Raw genomic sequence first — 17402 nt, 5'->3', positions numbered from 1 at the left:
GTTCTTCATTTTAGTGCCTTCCCTCTAATATTGCCTCCAATTCCATCTGTCTCTCTGTAACTGGTTTGCAATAACTGTTAGCAGATCTCTCCTCCTTTAGACGGTGAGCTCCTTGAGGGAAGAGACTGCTTTGTTTTGTTTTTTGCCTTTCTTCCACACTTAGTACAATGTCTGACACACACAGAAGACAGCTACTAAATGCTTGCTGATTTGATCTGCTAGTTGATTTACCACGGCTTGCTCAGGGTCACCCAGAGAATAAATATTAAAGTTGAGATTTGAACCCAAGACTAGTCTTTTCCCACTATTCTATTATATTTACTATTAATGCTCATAAGAAAAAGTGCTTCCTGTACTAAGAGGAGCAGAGACCTTTATTCACAAAGAAATATTTCCTTCTGATAAATTGCCTGACCAATCTCCTTTTGGTGTCTTCCTCCTGCAAGCATTCATACAAGCTCTGAGGCCAGTCTAGGACCTTTGTGGCTCTGGAATTTGTCTCTGTGCTCTCACGAGGAAGATGCATTTGATTCTTTAATATTTGTGAAAGGTGGAATTGGAACATTAGGACCAAGCATCCATTTTCCTACACTCAAAAGAAATCTCTCCCTCAGGTGCCTTGGCAAGAATTTCTATGGAATATAATCACTCATGAGTTGGAGAGAGGCCCTGGCCCCAAAGGCTTTGAGAGAGTTGATGTGGACATTAGGGAGTTAACAACAGTGATGCACACATATATGTAAGATACTAAGACTACAATGACAAAAATGAAACTGGTCTTGCCCTCAAGAGTCTCAGTGGCTCTTACATATTCCTTTAATCTATTTCCTGCTTCAATTATTGTCTCTGACAGCTCCTTAGTTTTCTTCATTTTTATGGGGAAGAATGCTTGGTGCTAATTCTCAGGAGCATCCTGAGAGTAGGAGTAGAAAGAGAACTCTTCAGAAGTCCGGTTCTGTGCATACCTCCCTGATATTGCTTTTGCCATCTGATGGATCCAACACAATAGAAAATGGTCAAGAAGAGGAATTTATCTTCCAGTCAAACTCTAATTCAATGTATCACCTCCTTCAGAAACACTTCTCATGTCTGAACAACCTCCTTCCTCAGTGTAGCTTTTCCTGATTCTGTCAGTTGAAAAGATTCCCTGCTTCTTCAAATTTTTCTTTAGCATTTTGTCTGCACCCCTTCTAAGAATTCCCTATCTCATATTAGTCTTATCTGTATATATATCCTATTTTCTTTCTAAATATAAGCTCCTTGAAAACAGGAGCTGCTTTGTTTTGTCTCTGTTTGCTTATTACTTAGCATACTACCTTGAATAGAATTGAACCAAACTGAAAATTCAGCATATTCTTCTGGGCCTGAATGATGGAGTTGGAGGCACAAACTAAGAAAGTATCAAGATGATCTACTTTTGAAAAGAAAATGTTAAGGGAAGCAAAAACCAGCATAGAATAAGTCCCATATAGAATGGAAGCTCCTTGAAGGCAAAAACCGCTTTCATTTTAGAACTGTATCCCCAGTGGCTAGCATGGTAACTGAGTGCAGAGGTACTTTAAAAAGATTTATCTAATTTAGTTTCATTAAATGTAGCTTAGTGCTTTAAACAGAACACTAAGAGTGCTATAAGGAAGATACTAACCTGGGGGCCTGGAAGCCCAGGGGGGCCAAGAGATTCTTGAACACACGGAGACTGGGTTGTCTGTAACTCTAGAAAGAAGTCTGGCATATCTGGGGAGAGAAGCTTCAACAGAAAACAATGTACAGGATGGAAGATTAGAGCCAGAGTCTAAGTGACACGGTCCCCAGCTCACCAGATAGATCTCCTCAAGAACTAGCCTGTTACCTTTCCTTTCTTCCAGCCACACCTTTTGGTATTCTTTTGTGTTCCTGGGAGCATTAAATGGCCTGTCCTGGACAGGCAATGGCAACTTCTAAGAAGTTAGGAAGCTCTAACTATGTGTATATGTTACCAGGTTTGGTTTTTCTTGCTTTTCATTGGTGAGAAGAGAGTTAGAAGGGAGAGAAAATCAGTGTTTGTCCACTGAGAAAAAAACATTTAAACAAATTAGGGAATTTGTTGTAGTATCCTTCACACCGAATCTGGAAGCTTCCTGGGTGGCCTGAGAGTCCTAAGGAGGGGGCACATATACCTCTCAATAGCTATATTTTCCTTTCCACCTAAAGTGCCCTACCCTCAGGTGGAGGCTCCAGACACAGGAATGGGAAACTAGGGTAATCAGTGGCCTCTGCCTCTCTAAAATGGTTGATATGTTTAGGTAATGAGAGAATTTTACTGGCCAGTAAATGGTTAAAGCAGAAAAAAGCAAAGAGAGGAAAACTCTACTTCCCAGGTAAAGCTGATAAGAACTGAGAAAATGGAAAGTTACAAATAATTTTCCATTTTTTTCAAGGGCATCCATCCTGGAGAGACATTGATAATTTTACAATTTCGAATAACAAATGAAAAGAAATTCCCTGCAGTAGTTGATATTTTCAACAGAAAGTCCCCCAAATCCCCTAAACCCTTAGATAAACAGGCCAACGCCTAAGCCTATAAAACACAACTGCTGTCGGGGACTATCTGAAGAGCTGAGATAAACAATGTTTTTATACTGATCGGGAAAAGGCACTGGAAACAGAGTTTTTTGGTCTGAAGAAGAATTCTGCAACTCCCTCCTCAAACAAGTTCCAAGGTACTCACAGAAGTCCGGCCCCCTCTGAAAAATGGCAGTGGAAACATTGGTGGAGGAGGAGGGATCACGAGGCAGCATCCTTTCTGATTACCTCGTTTCTTCTCTTCTAAGCCGGGAAGGGCTGTGCAAAGAAAGCTGTCATTCAGTGCCAGGATGTGGGAAAGAAGACTTAGATTCAGGGACAGGTGGTATATATGTACTAAGAAATTGTCCAATTGTCCAATTGTCATTGGATTGTGACCACTGGGATCAGGCCATCTATGATTCATAAGATGCTTCATAACTTGCCTAGTTTAATTAAGAGGTTTAATAAGTATTTTGATCAATTTGGTCCAAATATGCTAATTCTATCCCTAGTAAATATTTACTAAGCACATACTTAAAAAAAAAACCACCAAACAAACAAAAAACCACCAAACAACACCATAAGGGAGCTTACAGTAATGATAAAGATGATTACTCACAGCATGAAAAGACTGACAAAATATTTCCCAGGAAAGTGGTGAAAGTGTTAACATGCCCTAGTAAACATATAGGGAAAATGAAGCTTAAAGAAGTTAGGTCATCCCAAAGCAATCCCAATAAACTTTGGACAGAAAATGCCATCTGCATACAGAAAAAGAACTAAGGAGATTGAATGTAAATCAACACATGCTATATTTATTTTTTTCTCTCCCATGATTTTTCCCTTTTGCTCTGATTTTTCTCTCCCAACATGATTCATAAAGCAATGTGTATTAAAAATAAACAAATTTAAAAATAAAAATTTAAAAAAGAAGTTAGTTATTTGTCCAAGGTCACACAGGCATTAAATGGCACAGCTAAGATCTACTTACTTACTCTATTTTGTTGTATCATGGAGTCCAAAGCTCTTTTCACTGTTTTATTCAATTCAACACACTTTTTCTAAGTGCCTACCATGTGGCAGGAACTATACTGTATTGTTTAAAACCCGGTAGGAACAAGCATTGAATACAAATATCAGTACAAGGCAGTCTATGCAACATTAATGGTAAAAATGAAGAGTTCTTTGGAGGGAAGAAGCTGGAGTGATCAGGAAATCTATCAAAGGACAGAATATTTGAACTGGAATTTAAGGCAGGGGTTCTTAATCTGTATAAACTTCAGGATGTCTATGACCTTGGATGGAGGAGAAAAAAATGACATCTTTATTTTCATGAATCTTTGTAAACAACCATGTATGTTTCATGCATTAAAAAACATGATTCTGAGGAATCCATCAGCTTCAGCAGATTCTATTTTTGGCACCACACAGGTAAGAACCCTGAAAAAGTTATTTCAACAGGACAGGGAGAACCCAGACTAAGGATCAGAAAGGTGGGCAATTATCTGGAATATGACTGGAGACAGGGATACAAAACAAAAGATATTTCTTCTTATTTTTCATAGATGCACTTACATTTAAAGCCAGAAAGTGTCATGCTTTGTGGAATATGATATTTGTTTTGTGATAACTCTGAAGACTCGAGACCCCCACTAGCCAGCAAGGTACAAGGGGTGCACTTTGTGCACAGGGAAAACAGATGCCTTTGCACAGCCTGATAGCAGGCTAAAAGGAAGACAAAGGCAAAGATGAGGAGGTGCTACTACAGTAAGGAAGCCAATTGAGATATGGCAGGAGAGGAAAGGGAGGGGAGGAGGAGGAGGAAGGACGAGTGAGCGAGTGCAGCTGTCTACACTAGAAGAGTGCATTAATGGAACTGCCTTAGCCAAAAGTGTTAGTATATTTAAAGGACACAAGCAATAGTACTTGATGGGGTATCTGAAACTGCAACGCAGTTTAACCAGTATTGGGAAACAGAGGGGTAGTCAGATAATGGGAGGGAAGAGCAAATGGCAAAGTTTAGGTGCCCAGTGTGTTTCCCTCCTTTGCATCTCAGGGTTTTTGGTTGGGGTGTTGTGATATCCTGTGCTCTAGGGGCAAATATCCCTACACCCACTTCCATTATACTCTCTCCTAGAAGAGAAACTGGGAAGGCTGCAGAGCACCAGGACTCAGAAACACCATTTGAAACAAAATTTGACCTTATCAACTTTTTATTATGGTTTGAGCCTTGTGGGAAGGAAGTGGGAAGGCACTAGCAAGCAGGACCATTATTCACTATATTACCCCTCTGCTGTCTTTTGCATATTATGGTACATTATCAAGACCTGTCAATCCTACTTCTGTAGCATCTCTTGTCTATTTCATCGTTGCAGCATCTCTTGTCAATTTCACCTTTGTAGCATCTCTTGTTGATTTCATCTTTGCAGTATCTCTTGTTTTCATCTTTGCAGCATCTTTTGTCTATTTCAGCTTGGGCAGCATCTCTTGTTGATTTCATTTTTGCAACATCTCTTGATTTCAGCCTTTCAGCTCTCTTATTGATTTCATCTTTGTAACATCTCTTGTCTATTTCATCTTTGCAGCAATTTTTGTCTATTTCACCTCTGCAGCATTTCTTGTTGATTTCATCTTTGCAACATCTTTTATCTATTTTACCTCTACAGCATCTCTTGTTGATTTCATTTTTGCAACATCTCTTGCAGATGTCATTTTTGCAACATCTCTTACAGATTTCATCTTTGTAACATCTCTTACAGATTTCATCTCTGCAGCATCTCTTGTTGATTTCATCTTTGCAACACCTCTCCACATCTCTCTGGCTGCTGCCTCCCTGACACAGATTTGCCTTCATCCCTTTATGCTTAAATTATTGCAATAGCTGCCGGGGTGTGTCTGCCTCAAGTCTCTCTGCACTCTAATCCATCCTTCAATCATTCAGCTATCAGTGATTTTCCTAAAGCACAGGTCTGACGATGTCATCCCTCCTACTCAGTAAGTTCCAGTGGTTCCCTATTAAGTTCAGGATGAGTACAAAATGCTGAGCGTGGCATTCAAAATCCTTCATTTCCAAGACCCTTCCTATGGTTTCAGTCTTCTTACACATTATCCCCCCCCCCCCACGTCCTCTTTGATTCAGTGACACTGGCCTCCTAGCTATTCCATGAACAAGAACTTCCAATCCTTGGTTCTGGGTTTTTTGCCTGACTATCTGACATGTCTGGAACACTTTCCCTCCTCAACTTTGCCTACTCTCGTTCCTTGGCTTCCTTTAACTACCTACTAAAATACTACCTTCTACCTATCTCTCTTAATTCTAGTACCTTCTCTCTGTTATTTACAGGCATACCTCATTTTACTGTGTTTCACTGTATTGCCTGTTGCAGATATTGAGTTTATTTTTGTTTTTTGTTTTATGAATTGAAGGTTTGTAGAAATCCTGCATGAAGCAAGTCTATCATTGTCATTTTCCCAAGCAGCATGTACTCGCATTGTTACTGTGTCACATTTTGATAAATTGTCACAATATTTCAAAATTTTCTTTATTATTACATCTGTTATGGTGATTTGTGACCAGTGATCTTTGATGTCACTATTGTAATTGTTTTGTAGTATCATGGAACCATGGCCACAAGACAGTGAACTTCACATGTCTTCTGACTGCTCCACGACTAGCCATTCCCCATCTCTCTCCCTCTCCTTCCATCCTCCTATTGACGGAGACATAACACTATCAAAATAAGGCCAATTAATAATCCTACGATAGCCTCTAACAGTTCATGTGAAAGGAAGAGTTGATCAAAGGGACAAACTTCCTTGTTTATTTTAAGAAATTGCCAGGGCTACCCCAATCTTCAGCTGCCACCATCCTGATGAGTCAGCAGCCATCAACACTAGGCAAGAACCTCCACCAACAAAAAAGATTACAATTTAGGGAAGACTCAGATGACAGCATTTTTAAGCAATAGGTATTTTTTTAAATTAAGGAATGTCCATCTTTAAAGACATAATACTACTGCACACCAAATAGGCTAATATACTGTACTATAATGTAAACAAAACTTTTATATGCTTTGGGAAACCAAAAACTTCATGTGGCTCACTCTATTGTGGTATTCTCTTTACTGCTATGGTCTGGAACCTGTATTTCCTATTTATCCTGTATGTATCTTGTTTGCATGCATTTATTTACGTATTGTTTTCCCTTTTAGATTGTGGCCTCCTTGAGAGCAGGGACTGTCTCCAGCACTTTGCAAAGTGCCTGGCACAGTATTAAGTGTTTAATAAAAGTTTATTGATTGATTGCTAATTGACTGATGGATTGAATTCCCTGAAGTGTCCCCTCTGCTTCCCAAACACCCTACTTTTTCATTTTCTATCTTCCTGCAGCCTCAGGCTAGTAGTACTAGCTTCTTCACAGGATGAAGCCCTACTACTGGAAGGGGATCAAGAGAATTGTGAAGCCTCTTATTTTACCAATAAGGAAACTGAGGAAGTGTTTGGTCCAGGGTCACTCAAAGAGTTCTTGGCTGGGATTTGCTCTCAGATCCCTTGCCTCTGAATCCAGCACTCATTTCCTTTGAACCATGTAGCCTTCAAATGGAAGAGTTTCTCAACTCTAATAATACCCAATTATCGAGATCCTCCAATTTTCTTGAATTCCCTTCCTAAACTGATGCTTTGCCGGAGCTGGTTGCTACTGGAGGTCCAGAAGAGAAGGCTCCTTTTTATTAGGGGGAGAAAACGTGCAACAGGCCGGAATCCTGGGACCTATTTAAGGCTCCCCGGTTCCTGTTTGTCATTAGTTCCTTCCCGGCTGTGATGACCAGAACTGCTTTCCTTGTGAGAGGGGGAGAGCAAGTGGGAGCTGACAGCTGAGGCTCGAGGGGGCAATTTTCAGCGGTGCTTCTGGAAACCCCAGGAGGGCAGCTCGGGATGGGAGGGGGAGGCTAGCTCAGAGAGGTAGGCAGATTAGCGGGGCTATTTGCATTTGCTGCAATTTATCGATTTTCCACTCCATATATAGCCTCGGAGTCTTACCTCCTCCCTACCCATTAATGGAGGGGCCAACGATTCCAAAGCCCTTTGAGACTCACGTCTAATACCTGGGCTTTCCCAGAAGGCTGAAATTTGAAAAGCAAAGAGACCCTATCCCGGCCCGGGCAACGGGGTGACCTCAGTGCTGGGGCTGGCCTGGAGCCCCCACCTCCCCCTCTGCTCGGGCATCCCCCACCCCCACCCCCATGTCACTCTACATCACTTTGCTCAGGCAATCCCAATCTATTTCTGCCTAAGCTGACTCCATGGAGCTGTTTGTTTTTAGCACAGTCTAGTTTATTTACGGCTCGTTCCAGCTCGGAATATTTCCACCAGGTGGACACGGATGGAAACAAGGCTGCCCTGGCAAGTGAGCTCAGAGCTTCGAGTGGATTCTGTCTGCAGGGGATCAGGGGGCCCCTCCTCAGCCCCTGCTGCCTGCTGCTCCCACTCCAGAGCCTCTGAATTCTGGCTAGAGAAGCAACCCCCCCAATTAGCATGCTGTCATGGAGACAATGATCCCAGATTTAGATGATCCAGGGGGTCAGCTAGTCCAAACGTCTCATTTGTCAAATGAGGAAACTGAGTCAGGCAGCGATTGTGACTTGCTTAAGGACAATTACAAGAAAAAATCAGAAGAAACCAGGTCTTCCCCATCCCAGCAGTTTTCCCACTACATCCTGCCGTCTTCACACTGGCTCCCATTCAAATGTTCTCAGTCCCAAATCATGCCCCTGCCCCCCATCTCCAAGTTCATATTGTGGGGAGGGGTTCCGATTGCTCAGTAAACCTCCAAGTTACTGACATTCCCTGCCAAAATGGTTAGAAATAACAGTGGTTCCTATGCTGGCTTTAAACAAATATCTTTGCTTCTCAGATAGGCTGACTGTTTTTAAGAATCCTTCCCACCATAAAACAAACAAGGCGGAGAAACTGAGGAACGGGTTAGTGAAAGTACAAATTGGCAGGACAGAAAGGAGATGGATGGGATCAAAGATAATGGATCCTCTATTCTCAATTGTGGACCGCGGGCTTTTGAGGAGATTTCCAAGGCTCCTTCCAATGCCCAAAGGTTTTTGGCTATATGAATGCAAATGCTGGATCATGCAGACCCGCTAGTATGCAAGTTGCATATTAGTCACAGCCATAATTTCCTACGGTTAATTATTTCTAGTCCTGCTCTTGCTCCAGCAAAGGTAACGATGAGAAATTAGGAGCCACTGAAAAAAAGAAAAAACAGGCAGGAAGTTGGAGATCGCAAATCCATTCGTCAGGTTCATCATCCAGACCTTGCTTTGGGGACTCTGGACATGGGTGCAAAGATGCACATCTGTGGGCAAGGGAAGGGGGAAAAGGGATGCTCAAATCAGCTCACCTTATTCCCTAGTCACCACGACAGAAAAGTTCAAAAATCTGGGCTAAACCGCCCTGTGGGGAGTTACAGGGAATTTGCCTTCCCTGAGGAGCCCTTCACTCTACAGCCAGCCCAATTTTTCAGCCCATTCCTTCCCTTTCCCCTCCCCCATCCATTAAGGGCCTTTGAAGGGTGGGGAGCAGGAGCTCTGCAAGGAGCGTCAGAGAAACTCTACTTTAGAGAAAGGCATAATGGAGATTCCCCGAGCCTCCTCGGGCTGCGGGTGCTGGTCCTCGCAAAAGCTGAGGAGTCCAGAATTGCTTTGGGGAGGTGTGTGACAGGTGGGGGGGGGGAGGGAAGGAGGGATCAGAAGCAATGCAAGCAATCAGCTTGCGTATTTGCTCTCTTCCCAGGTAGCTCTCGTGCCCAGAGACCAGACAGGCTGCAGAAGCAAGACCCGAGAGCCTCCGCTGGCTGCAGCCTGGGGCCCCATCACCGAGCAGGCCCCCGAGGGAGACTGGGAGGGAGGCGGCCGGGGCCCAGCGCAACAGCGGGCAGGTGACTTCACGTGTGTCCCTCCCTGCTACCTGCTGCTGCAAAGGCAGCTCACGGGAGATGCGGTGGCGACGCTTGGAGCCGAGTGGGCAGTGTGGGCGAGCGTCGGGGGCATACGCGGGGGCACACGCGAATGCCCGCACCTGCCGGCGGTCCTCAGCCATCTACGCGCACATGCATTCAGGCGCGCACTCGCGAGCGGGGGTCCCCCCTACTAGCTCCGCAACCTACAGCATCTGAATCCCCCCGCGCCACTTGTAAGAACTCCAGAGAGTGCTCGGAAGGTCCGGCCCCTTTTGGCCGGTTGTTTTTCCAAGAAGCCCAAGACACCTTCCCTCTTTCCCTCCCTCCCTCCCGGCTCCGCTTTTCCCCCTTTTCCTCCTCCCTCCCTCCTTGCACTCACCCATACAGGTGGAGTAATAGAGCAGCCCCGAGATGGTGAAGAGATGGGAAGGCCTGAAGGACGGGCTGGCCATAGCGGACCCAGCAAGTCAGGGTCAGGAGGAGGAGAGGGGGCACAGGAGGAGGAGAGGGGGCACAGCCCAGGCTCAGGAGCCCCGCTCTCTGTCCGCTCCCGGAGCCCGCAGCATGTGCTGTGTGCCGGGAGCCGCCTCCCCCGGCCAATGAGAGCTTTAAATATCTCCGGCTGCTCGCTGCCCCACAGGCCAACGGTCCAGGGGCCAGCCCAGAGCTGTCTCTCCCCAGCTTGAATGGACAGGCAGCCTGTCCCGGCGGTGAATGAACCAGGGGGCGGAGCGACGGCCCGAGGGCCTTCCCTCCCCCACGCCCCCAAAGTCAGCCCGGCCGCCGGGAGTCAGAGCCCGCCCAGCTGAAGCGCCCTTGGTCCGCAGAGCTTTCGCCCGCTCCGGGGCCCGGCTCCCGCCCCCCGGCCGTCTCTGGAGAGACCTTGGCCAGTCTTGTCTTAAGCGGGGCCGGGTCGTTAATGACGCCCTTTCAGTTGGCTCCGGGTTTGGGCCGAGTGACAGTTCGGGAAACTGGAGTCAAAGAGGCCCAAAGTTGTCTGACCGGCCACGTGACAGCAGTGACAGCTACCGGCGTCTGAAGGCTCGGCCATGGGCGCTCCCCGGGAGAGCCAGCCGGCATTTCTCCGGCACCTTAAAGCTTCCAAAGCGCTTTGAAAATATCTGACCCTATGGGTCCTCATCGCGACCCCGCAAAGTAAGTCCTATTATACCAATGAGGCAACTGAGGCAGAGAGAGCTTAAATGACTTGCTTAGGAACCACACAACCAAGAAGTGTCTGAGGCAGAATTTGAACTCAGGTCTTCAGAAGGGGAAAGTCCTTCCCCTCTCCCTATTTTATAGAAGGGGAAACTAAGGCCCAGAGAGCATAAGTGATTTGCCCCAAATCATGCAGACAACAATAGGTCGTGGTGGTGGGATTTGAATTCAGGTCTTCTGCCTTCAAACGCAGCACTTCCCCCCCAAACGCCACTGCCCATCTGTGCTCCTTTCCCTTATACATGGGGAGTAATGAGACCATCTCTACAAGCCAAAGGTCTCCTTGTCTTCCAGTCAAACATTGTCTAATAGAGTTGGGAAAAATAATCTATAATAATTTATTTATTTAATATTTTCCTCCAGTTATATTCAAAATAATTTTTTACATTTGTTTTTCAGATTTTTGAGTTCTAGATTCTCTCCCTTATCTCCACCCAAACTATGCAAAACAAATAATCTACATTACAACAATAATCTACATGACAAATAAATAAATAATCTACAAAAGGCATAATTCAGTGATTGGGGATCAGGATTATTTTGGACTGGCAGTGAATACTCCAAGATACATTGTGTACTATGCAAAAATAAAAAGTTCTTAAACCTACTTAGAAAAGAGTAAATTAAAAAAAAAAAAAAAAAAAAGACTGCTCTATGCCTGAAAACATAGATTTCTTTAGTCTTCCTCTTTTGTTTTTCCACTCAAACTCCATCATGAACTTTCTGAGAAATCAGAGAAAGCCAGAATGGAACACTGCAGATCTCATTCCACTTTCAATGATAATTGTAGAAAATGGAGCAATACCACTTTTTCTGAAACTGTCCCTGCGTGGTTCTGGCTAACGCAGCCCCTGGGTCTGCAGATCTCAACTTTGTTGGCCCAGCCATCACTACCAGTATCATCATCATCATCCCAGCCACCACCAGACAGAACAGTTAAGACCCTGGCAACCTGGAGACGTCATAGAATGAGTCATGTGGGATAGTTAATGTTTCTAAATAGCCAAGAACCTCCCTCCCCCTCCCCTTAAATAGCACAACTTATGTTCTAATCCTTTTGTATAGAAATCTTCTCAAGATACTTTATGAATATGAACGCATTGAACATTAGGTTCTGAGTTTTTTTTAATGAGACAGTTGGATCGGATGACCTCGAAGGGTTCCTTCAGCTCTAAAACTCCCTGAATCTATAACAGGGCCTTCTCTCAGTGTTTCAGGTTTGTCATTAGGAATATTCATGATTGTGGCTGCCCATCCATTGGAGAATGGCTGAGTAAGTTATGGTCTATGAATGTTATGGAATATTATTGTTCTGTAAGAAACAATCAGCAGGAGGATTTTAGAGAAACCTGGAGAGACTTATATGAACTGATGCTGAGTGAAGTGAGCAGAACCAGGAGATCATCGTACACAGAGACAGCAAGATTGGGTGATGATCAATTGTGATGGATGTGACTCTTTTCAATAGGTGATTCAGGCCAGTTTCAATGGCTTTGTATTGGAGAGAGCCATCTGCACCCAGAGAGAGCAAGCACTGTGGGGACTGAGTGTGGATCACAACCATCCACAACGGTCTTCACTTGTTTTGTTTTTTTTGTTGTTTGCTTGTTTGTTTGTTTTTTCTTTCTCTTTTTTCTCTTTGATCTGATTTTTCTTGTGCAGCATAATAATTGCGAAACTATGTAGAGAAGAATTGCACAGGTTTAACATATAATGGATTACTTGCTGTCTAAGGGAGGGGAGTGGGGAGAAAGTTTTGTACAAAGTTTTGCAAGGATGAATGTTGAAATTATGCATAGGTTTTGAAAACAAAAGGCTTTTAAAAATGAAATCCATTTCTCTTTGATATCCTCAAAAGAAATTAAGATGAGGGGGAAATATTCATGATTATTCTGTATTGTAATCTAGTGATGATGGGGCTTACTAAATGAGGTTCACTTATGCCAAATGACTGCTATGGTTTGGGACTTTATAAACATATATTTTCTGACTTCCCTTTTACTGTCTGTTCTTTCTCCTGGGGCCAGTTTGACTGCTTGAGTGAAGACACTTTCTCTCTAATTATTATTTGCTTCTTTTGATGCATTCTGGACTAAGAAAATACACTAAGTTTGATAGAATTGTGTGCAAGGTAAGGGTTAATTGGTTCTGAGAGACTATATTATTAGTATATGTAGGAGCCTTTTAGAGTCAGCAATTCTGGCAGTAAGGGTCTTTGAAAACCACTGGAAAGTCTCATGGACCCTCTAGGACAAGGGATGGGTGGCCTTTCAGAGTGGCAGCCATAATGGTCCTTCTCCCCATTGTGCTGGACAGAGCTGGAGTCGAATGAAAAGGTCACAGTCACCTAGTTCTTGGAGGTTTCTGAAAGTCCTTCCCCTCAGTCAAGACTGAGTCGTTTGTTCCACTTCTGATACCAGCCCATCTTACCTTCTCTGTCTTTCATGAGGACAAAAATAAACCGGAGATCTGAGGCTGTCACCTTATCTTCCCCGGGGAACTCATAGGTCTTAGTGGCCCAGTGGGAAGAGCCCTGGATTTGGAGTCCAAGGTTAGACTTACTATCCTGGCAAGTCATTGCTCAGTTTTCTCACGTGTTAAAATCAGCTGACCTCTACCCTGCTGAATTCTGTATTCTAATGAATTTAGATATCTTCCAGAAACAGCTCCATCATTTCCCAGACAAAATCAGAGATTCAGAGAAAGAAAGGTGGCCACAATGGAAAGAGTATGGACCCAGGGAGCCCTGAATTCAAATTCTACCTGGGCAACCACTTCAACTCTGTCAGTTCCAGTTTTCTCCTCTTTAGATGGCATACTAATATTTATTTCAAAAATTAACCAACCAACAAGCATTTATTAAGCACCTACTCTGGGCCATATTAGATGTTGGGAATGCAAGTCCAAAGAACAAAATGGTTCTCACTAACTGGAAACTAAAATTCTCATGGGGGAGATGATAAGCACACATATCAATATAAATATAATAAAGAGAGAGAGAGAGAAAAGAGAAGAGAAGAGAAGAGAGCGAGAGAGCGAGAGAGAGCACATACAAAGTAGTTAAAGACAAGGTGGATTGGGAGGGAGGGCATGAGCATTTGGGGGAGGGGAATAAAAAAAGGTTTCTTGCAGAAGAAAGACTCTGGGGGCAGACTGAGATATTTTCTGGACACAACCAATGCAGGGTTTTATTTTTCTTTCTTGCTGTTGCAATGGAGAATCAAGAGCAAAGTGGGAGGTAGTGAAGGCAGATTTTTGTTTATAGAAAAAAATAGATTTTAAATTTAAAAAAAAAAGTGGCAATAGATTGGATATCTGAGATAAGGGAGGGTAATGATGAGGTTATGTACCTAAGAGGCTGGAAGGATGGTTGGCGCATTTATTTATTTATTTTTACTGAGGCAATTGGAATTAAGTGACTTGCCTAGGGTTATACAGCTAAGAAGCATTAAATGTCTGAGGCCAGATTTGAACTCAGGTCCTCCTGACTTTAGGGCTGGTGCTCTATCCTATTCCCCAATTGATGCATTTATTAAGTGCTTACTATATGCTAGTCACTGTTCCAAGTAACTTACAACCATCCTAGGAGACACCTGCTATTAGTAGACTTATTTTACATTTGAGGAAATTGAGGTAGCCAGAGGCGAGACGATCCAGTGCTCCGTGCACTATGGCTACCTGGGCAGCCAATAAACATTTAGTGATGTGAGACTGGAGCTCAGGGTCGAATAGAAATGATCTGGGAGTCATTAGTATAGAAAGTGCAGATTGAAGCATACTTTTTTAACTTTATTTTTAATGTTTTAGGGTTTGTTTTGTGATCTGTGTTCTCTTTTGCAATGGGGCTAATACAGAAGCATGTTTTGCATGATTGTACATGTATAATCTATATCAAAATGCTTGTCTTCTCAAGGTAGGAGGAAAAAAGGGAATTTAAAACTCAAAAACTATTAAAAATGAAAGTTAAAAATTATCTTCACATGTAATTGAGAAAAAAATTCTTTAAAAAAGAAAAAGAAATAGCCTAGAGGTGCTGATATGGTTCCTAAATAAGAGGATGTGTTAAAAGATCTATTTACTTCAGGATACTTTCCCTGGATTGATATAAGTATCCAACAAAATATGTAAAACAAACAGACACCTCCCAAACCCGAAGTCTCCATATAAACGCATTTGCTCTTATTATTCAGGCTGAAGGATCCCTGAGGAGCTGGCCTGAGACCGAGTCCAGTGTTCCGCTTTTGACGTAGCCTCTCCCCCCAGCTTCTGAGTCAGCCCTAGAATTCAGGGAGTGGACAGATGGGACCCCGAGACACCCAAGAGCCTGCCGCGTGTTTTATCCCTCAGCACCCCCAGATGGACGGCTCAGGGAGCAAAGGTCAGAGGGCTGGGGCCTCCCTGACCCCTCCTGTACATTTCAGGCTTGGCCATGACGCTGCACAAGCTGGACTTCCGGCCTTCCTGTCCACGGGCCGCCCAGGGGCTCTCTGCTTCTGCTGCCCGGGCCTGAGCTCTGTCAATTATCCAGCTCCTCATTCACAGCTCCCGCAACTCTTCCTTCATTTGGCTGTTTGTTATATCACAGGCTGTCCATAAGCAGATTAGCCCAGACTGGGAAGCTGCACAGAACCCTGCCTCAAGGACCCACAGGAGCTGGAGAGGGGGCCTGGAGGACGGAGGGCCTGCCTTCTGTCACATTCCCCCGGGTTGGAAAGTACCAGTTGCCCCCGTGCGGCGTTGCTGGGCCTTTCTCTTTTCTCCCGCGTGTTGGTAGAGTTTTAGCCCAGCATGGCCCACTCTCCCAGGGTGCCTGCCGGACAGCACAGCTGGGCTTCCCTCAGGGTTCCATCCTTCTCAAGGGCAGGGCCTTTGGCACAGGGGTGCCATACACTCTTCCATAACACCTCCCAACTGAAGGCTGGAAGTTCCCTCCAAAGGGCCATCCCAGAGAAACTGAGAACACTTATATGAGCAAAGACAGAGGGACGGCAGAGGGAAGGAGGGCAACAATCCACACAATGATCACAATGTCGTAAAACCAAAGCAGCGACCAAGGACGAGCAGGGGGTCTTTGAGGATTCCCAGATTCAAAAGGAGACAAACTTCCGGAGGTGGCTAATCTGGGAGGTTTTTTGCCTCACTATTCGTGTTTATTCCAAAGGTTTTTGTTTTGACTGAGAAAAGGGCAGAGGTTTTTTGTTTTTTTTTGTTTTGTTTTGTTTTTGGCTTTGTATTCCCAGCCTCTAGCATTGCTCTGCTCAGAGGAGAGCCTTAATAACATATTGATTGAATTAAATTGGTGACTTGGATGGATAATTTTCTGATTCTTCATTTCATTTGGATGTGAGGAGGGTGAGAATGAATGATCTGTCCATATAATTTTTTCTGCTGTTTGGTTCTTGTTAAAAGTTTGTTATTTGATTTATAGTTTGGGGTCTGTTCTGCCGGTAGGCTGGGCACCGGGAGGAAAGCTTGAACTCTATTTTCTCCCCCCACCGAAACAAAATAACTTAGGAACTCCATTCCCATGTATTAAGAGCCTTCTGCACCCTTTGAAATCAAAACACTCCTCTGGGTCAAAACAGGTAAACTGACTGATCACAAACTCAACATTTCCAAAATTAATATCATTTCTCCCTCCAAATTTCCCTTCCAATCAATTTTCCTATTTCTCTTAATGGCAACATCCTCCTCTCAATCATCTGGACTCGAAACTTTGAAGTTAACCTTTGTTCATATGTACATTTGCCCAGGCTTCCCCCTGCAACTGGAGGGGGGGGCTTCCTCCTCACCCCCATCTTTCAAAGCACACCATCCCTACTCCTCATACCACCTCCAAACCTTTATTCTGCATTCACTCATCAAAACCCTACCATTGTTTCCGGAAAGATAGAAAGGGGATCTCCATTAACTGACCTTTGGAGCGACTCCCCATGCCAGGGACTCCTCAGGTCTCACTTCCTCCGTTACCACTAGTGCGTGTGTGTGTGTGGGGGGTGCATGTTGTTTCTCACATTAGAATGCAAACTCCTGGAAGGCAGGACCGTGTCACCTTTTCCAGGGACGTTGCCAAAGGTTTGGAAAGCACTTTAATGCTTTTTCTTTGATCCTCTTATACATCCATTTCAATTCCCGCTTTCAAGGCTCTTCTCAAAAGTCCCTTCCTCAGGAGGCCCTTCATGATTTCCCCAGCTTCGAGCCCTCTCTCCTTTCTCTATCACTCTGAAAGTTTTTTGTCTGTTCTCTCCTTCCCATCTGCCCACCTTTATCGCTGAACAGGGTCTTAGCGGTCAACTCCTAGGAACCTGAGGCTCAGTAAGACTAAGTGACTTAAGTACCGGGTCAAAGACAGGATTTGGACCAAAACCTTTGCCTTCCACTGTATCATTCCTGCTTTCTGGTCTTAGTCTCCCCATCTGTAAAATGGATGATTTGCAAGCCATTCTCCAATTGATAAATGGTCAAAGGATATGAACAGACAATTTTCAGAGGATGAGATTGAAACTATTACCACTCATATGAAAGAGTGTTCCAAATCATTATTGATCAGAGAAATGCAAATTAAGACAACTCTGAGATACCACTACACACCTGTCAGATTGGCTAAGATGACAGGAAAAAATAATGATGAATGTTGGAGGGGATGCGGAAAACTGGGACACTGATGCAT

At 44.0% G+C, this 17402-nt stretch overlaps 1 protein-coding gene and 1 long non-coding RNA gene across 7 annotated transcripts in view; one reads left to right on the top strand and one right to left on the bottom strand.

Moving 5' to 3' along the window:
- Positions 1–17402, bottom strand: part of COLQ (collagen like tail subunit of asymmetric acetylcholinesterase) — a 73305-nt gene that overhangs the window by 36566 nt on the left and 19337 nt on the right. For 5 of the 6 annotated variants that reach the window (XM_051963125.1, XM_051963124.1, XM_051963123.1 and 2 more), the window contains exons 2-3: positions 2708–2820; positions 1646–1747 (exon numbers count right to left, since the gene is read on the bottom strand). In XM_051963125.1, the coding sequence (XP_051819085.1) occupies positions 1646–1747; positions 2708–2820 (215 nt within the window). Of the gene's footprint in view, positions 1–1645; positions 1748–2707; positions 2821–9893; positions 10156–17402 lie in introns of those variants that run through there. The other variant, XM_051963121.1, reaches the window with a different exon arrangement.
- LOC127539122 (uncharacterized) lies at positions 10332–16048 on the top strand. Its single transcript, XR_007947849.1, has 3 exons — positions 10332–10669; positions 12201–12304; positions 14923–16048. It is a non-coding gene; the product is annotated as an uncharacterized LOC127539122 (long non-coding RNA).

The sequence above is a fragment of the Antechinus flavipes genome, chromosome 5, assembly GCF_016432865.1.
Source record: "Antechinus flavipes isolate AdamAnt ecotype Samford, QLD, Australia chromosome 5, AdamAnt_v2, whole genome shotgun sequence".
In the NCBI taxonomy this organism is placed as follows: Eukaryota; Metazoa; Chordata; class Mammalia; order Dasyuromorphia; family Dasyuridae; genus Antechinus; species Antechinus flavipes.
This window is presented reverse-complemented; position numbering and strand designations above follow the sequence as displayed.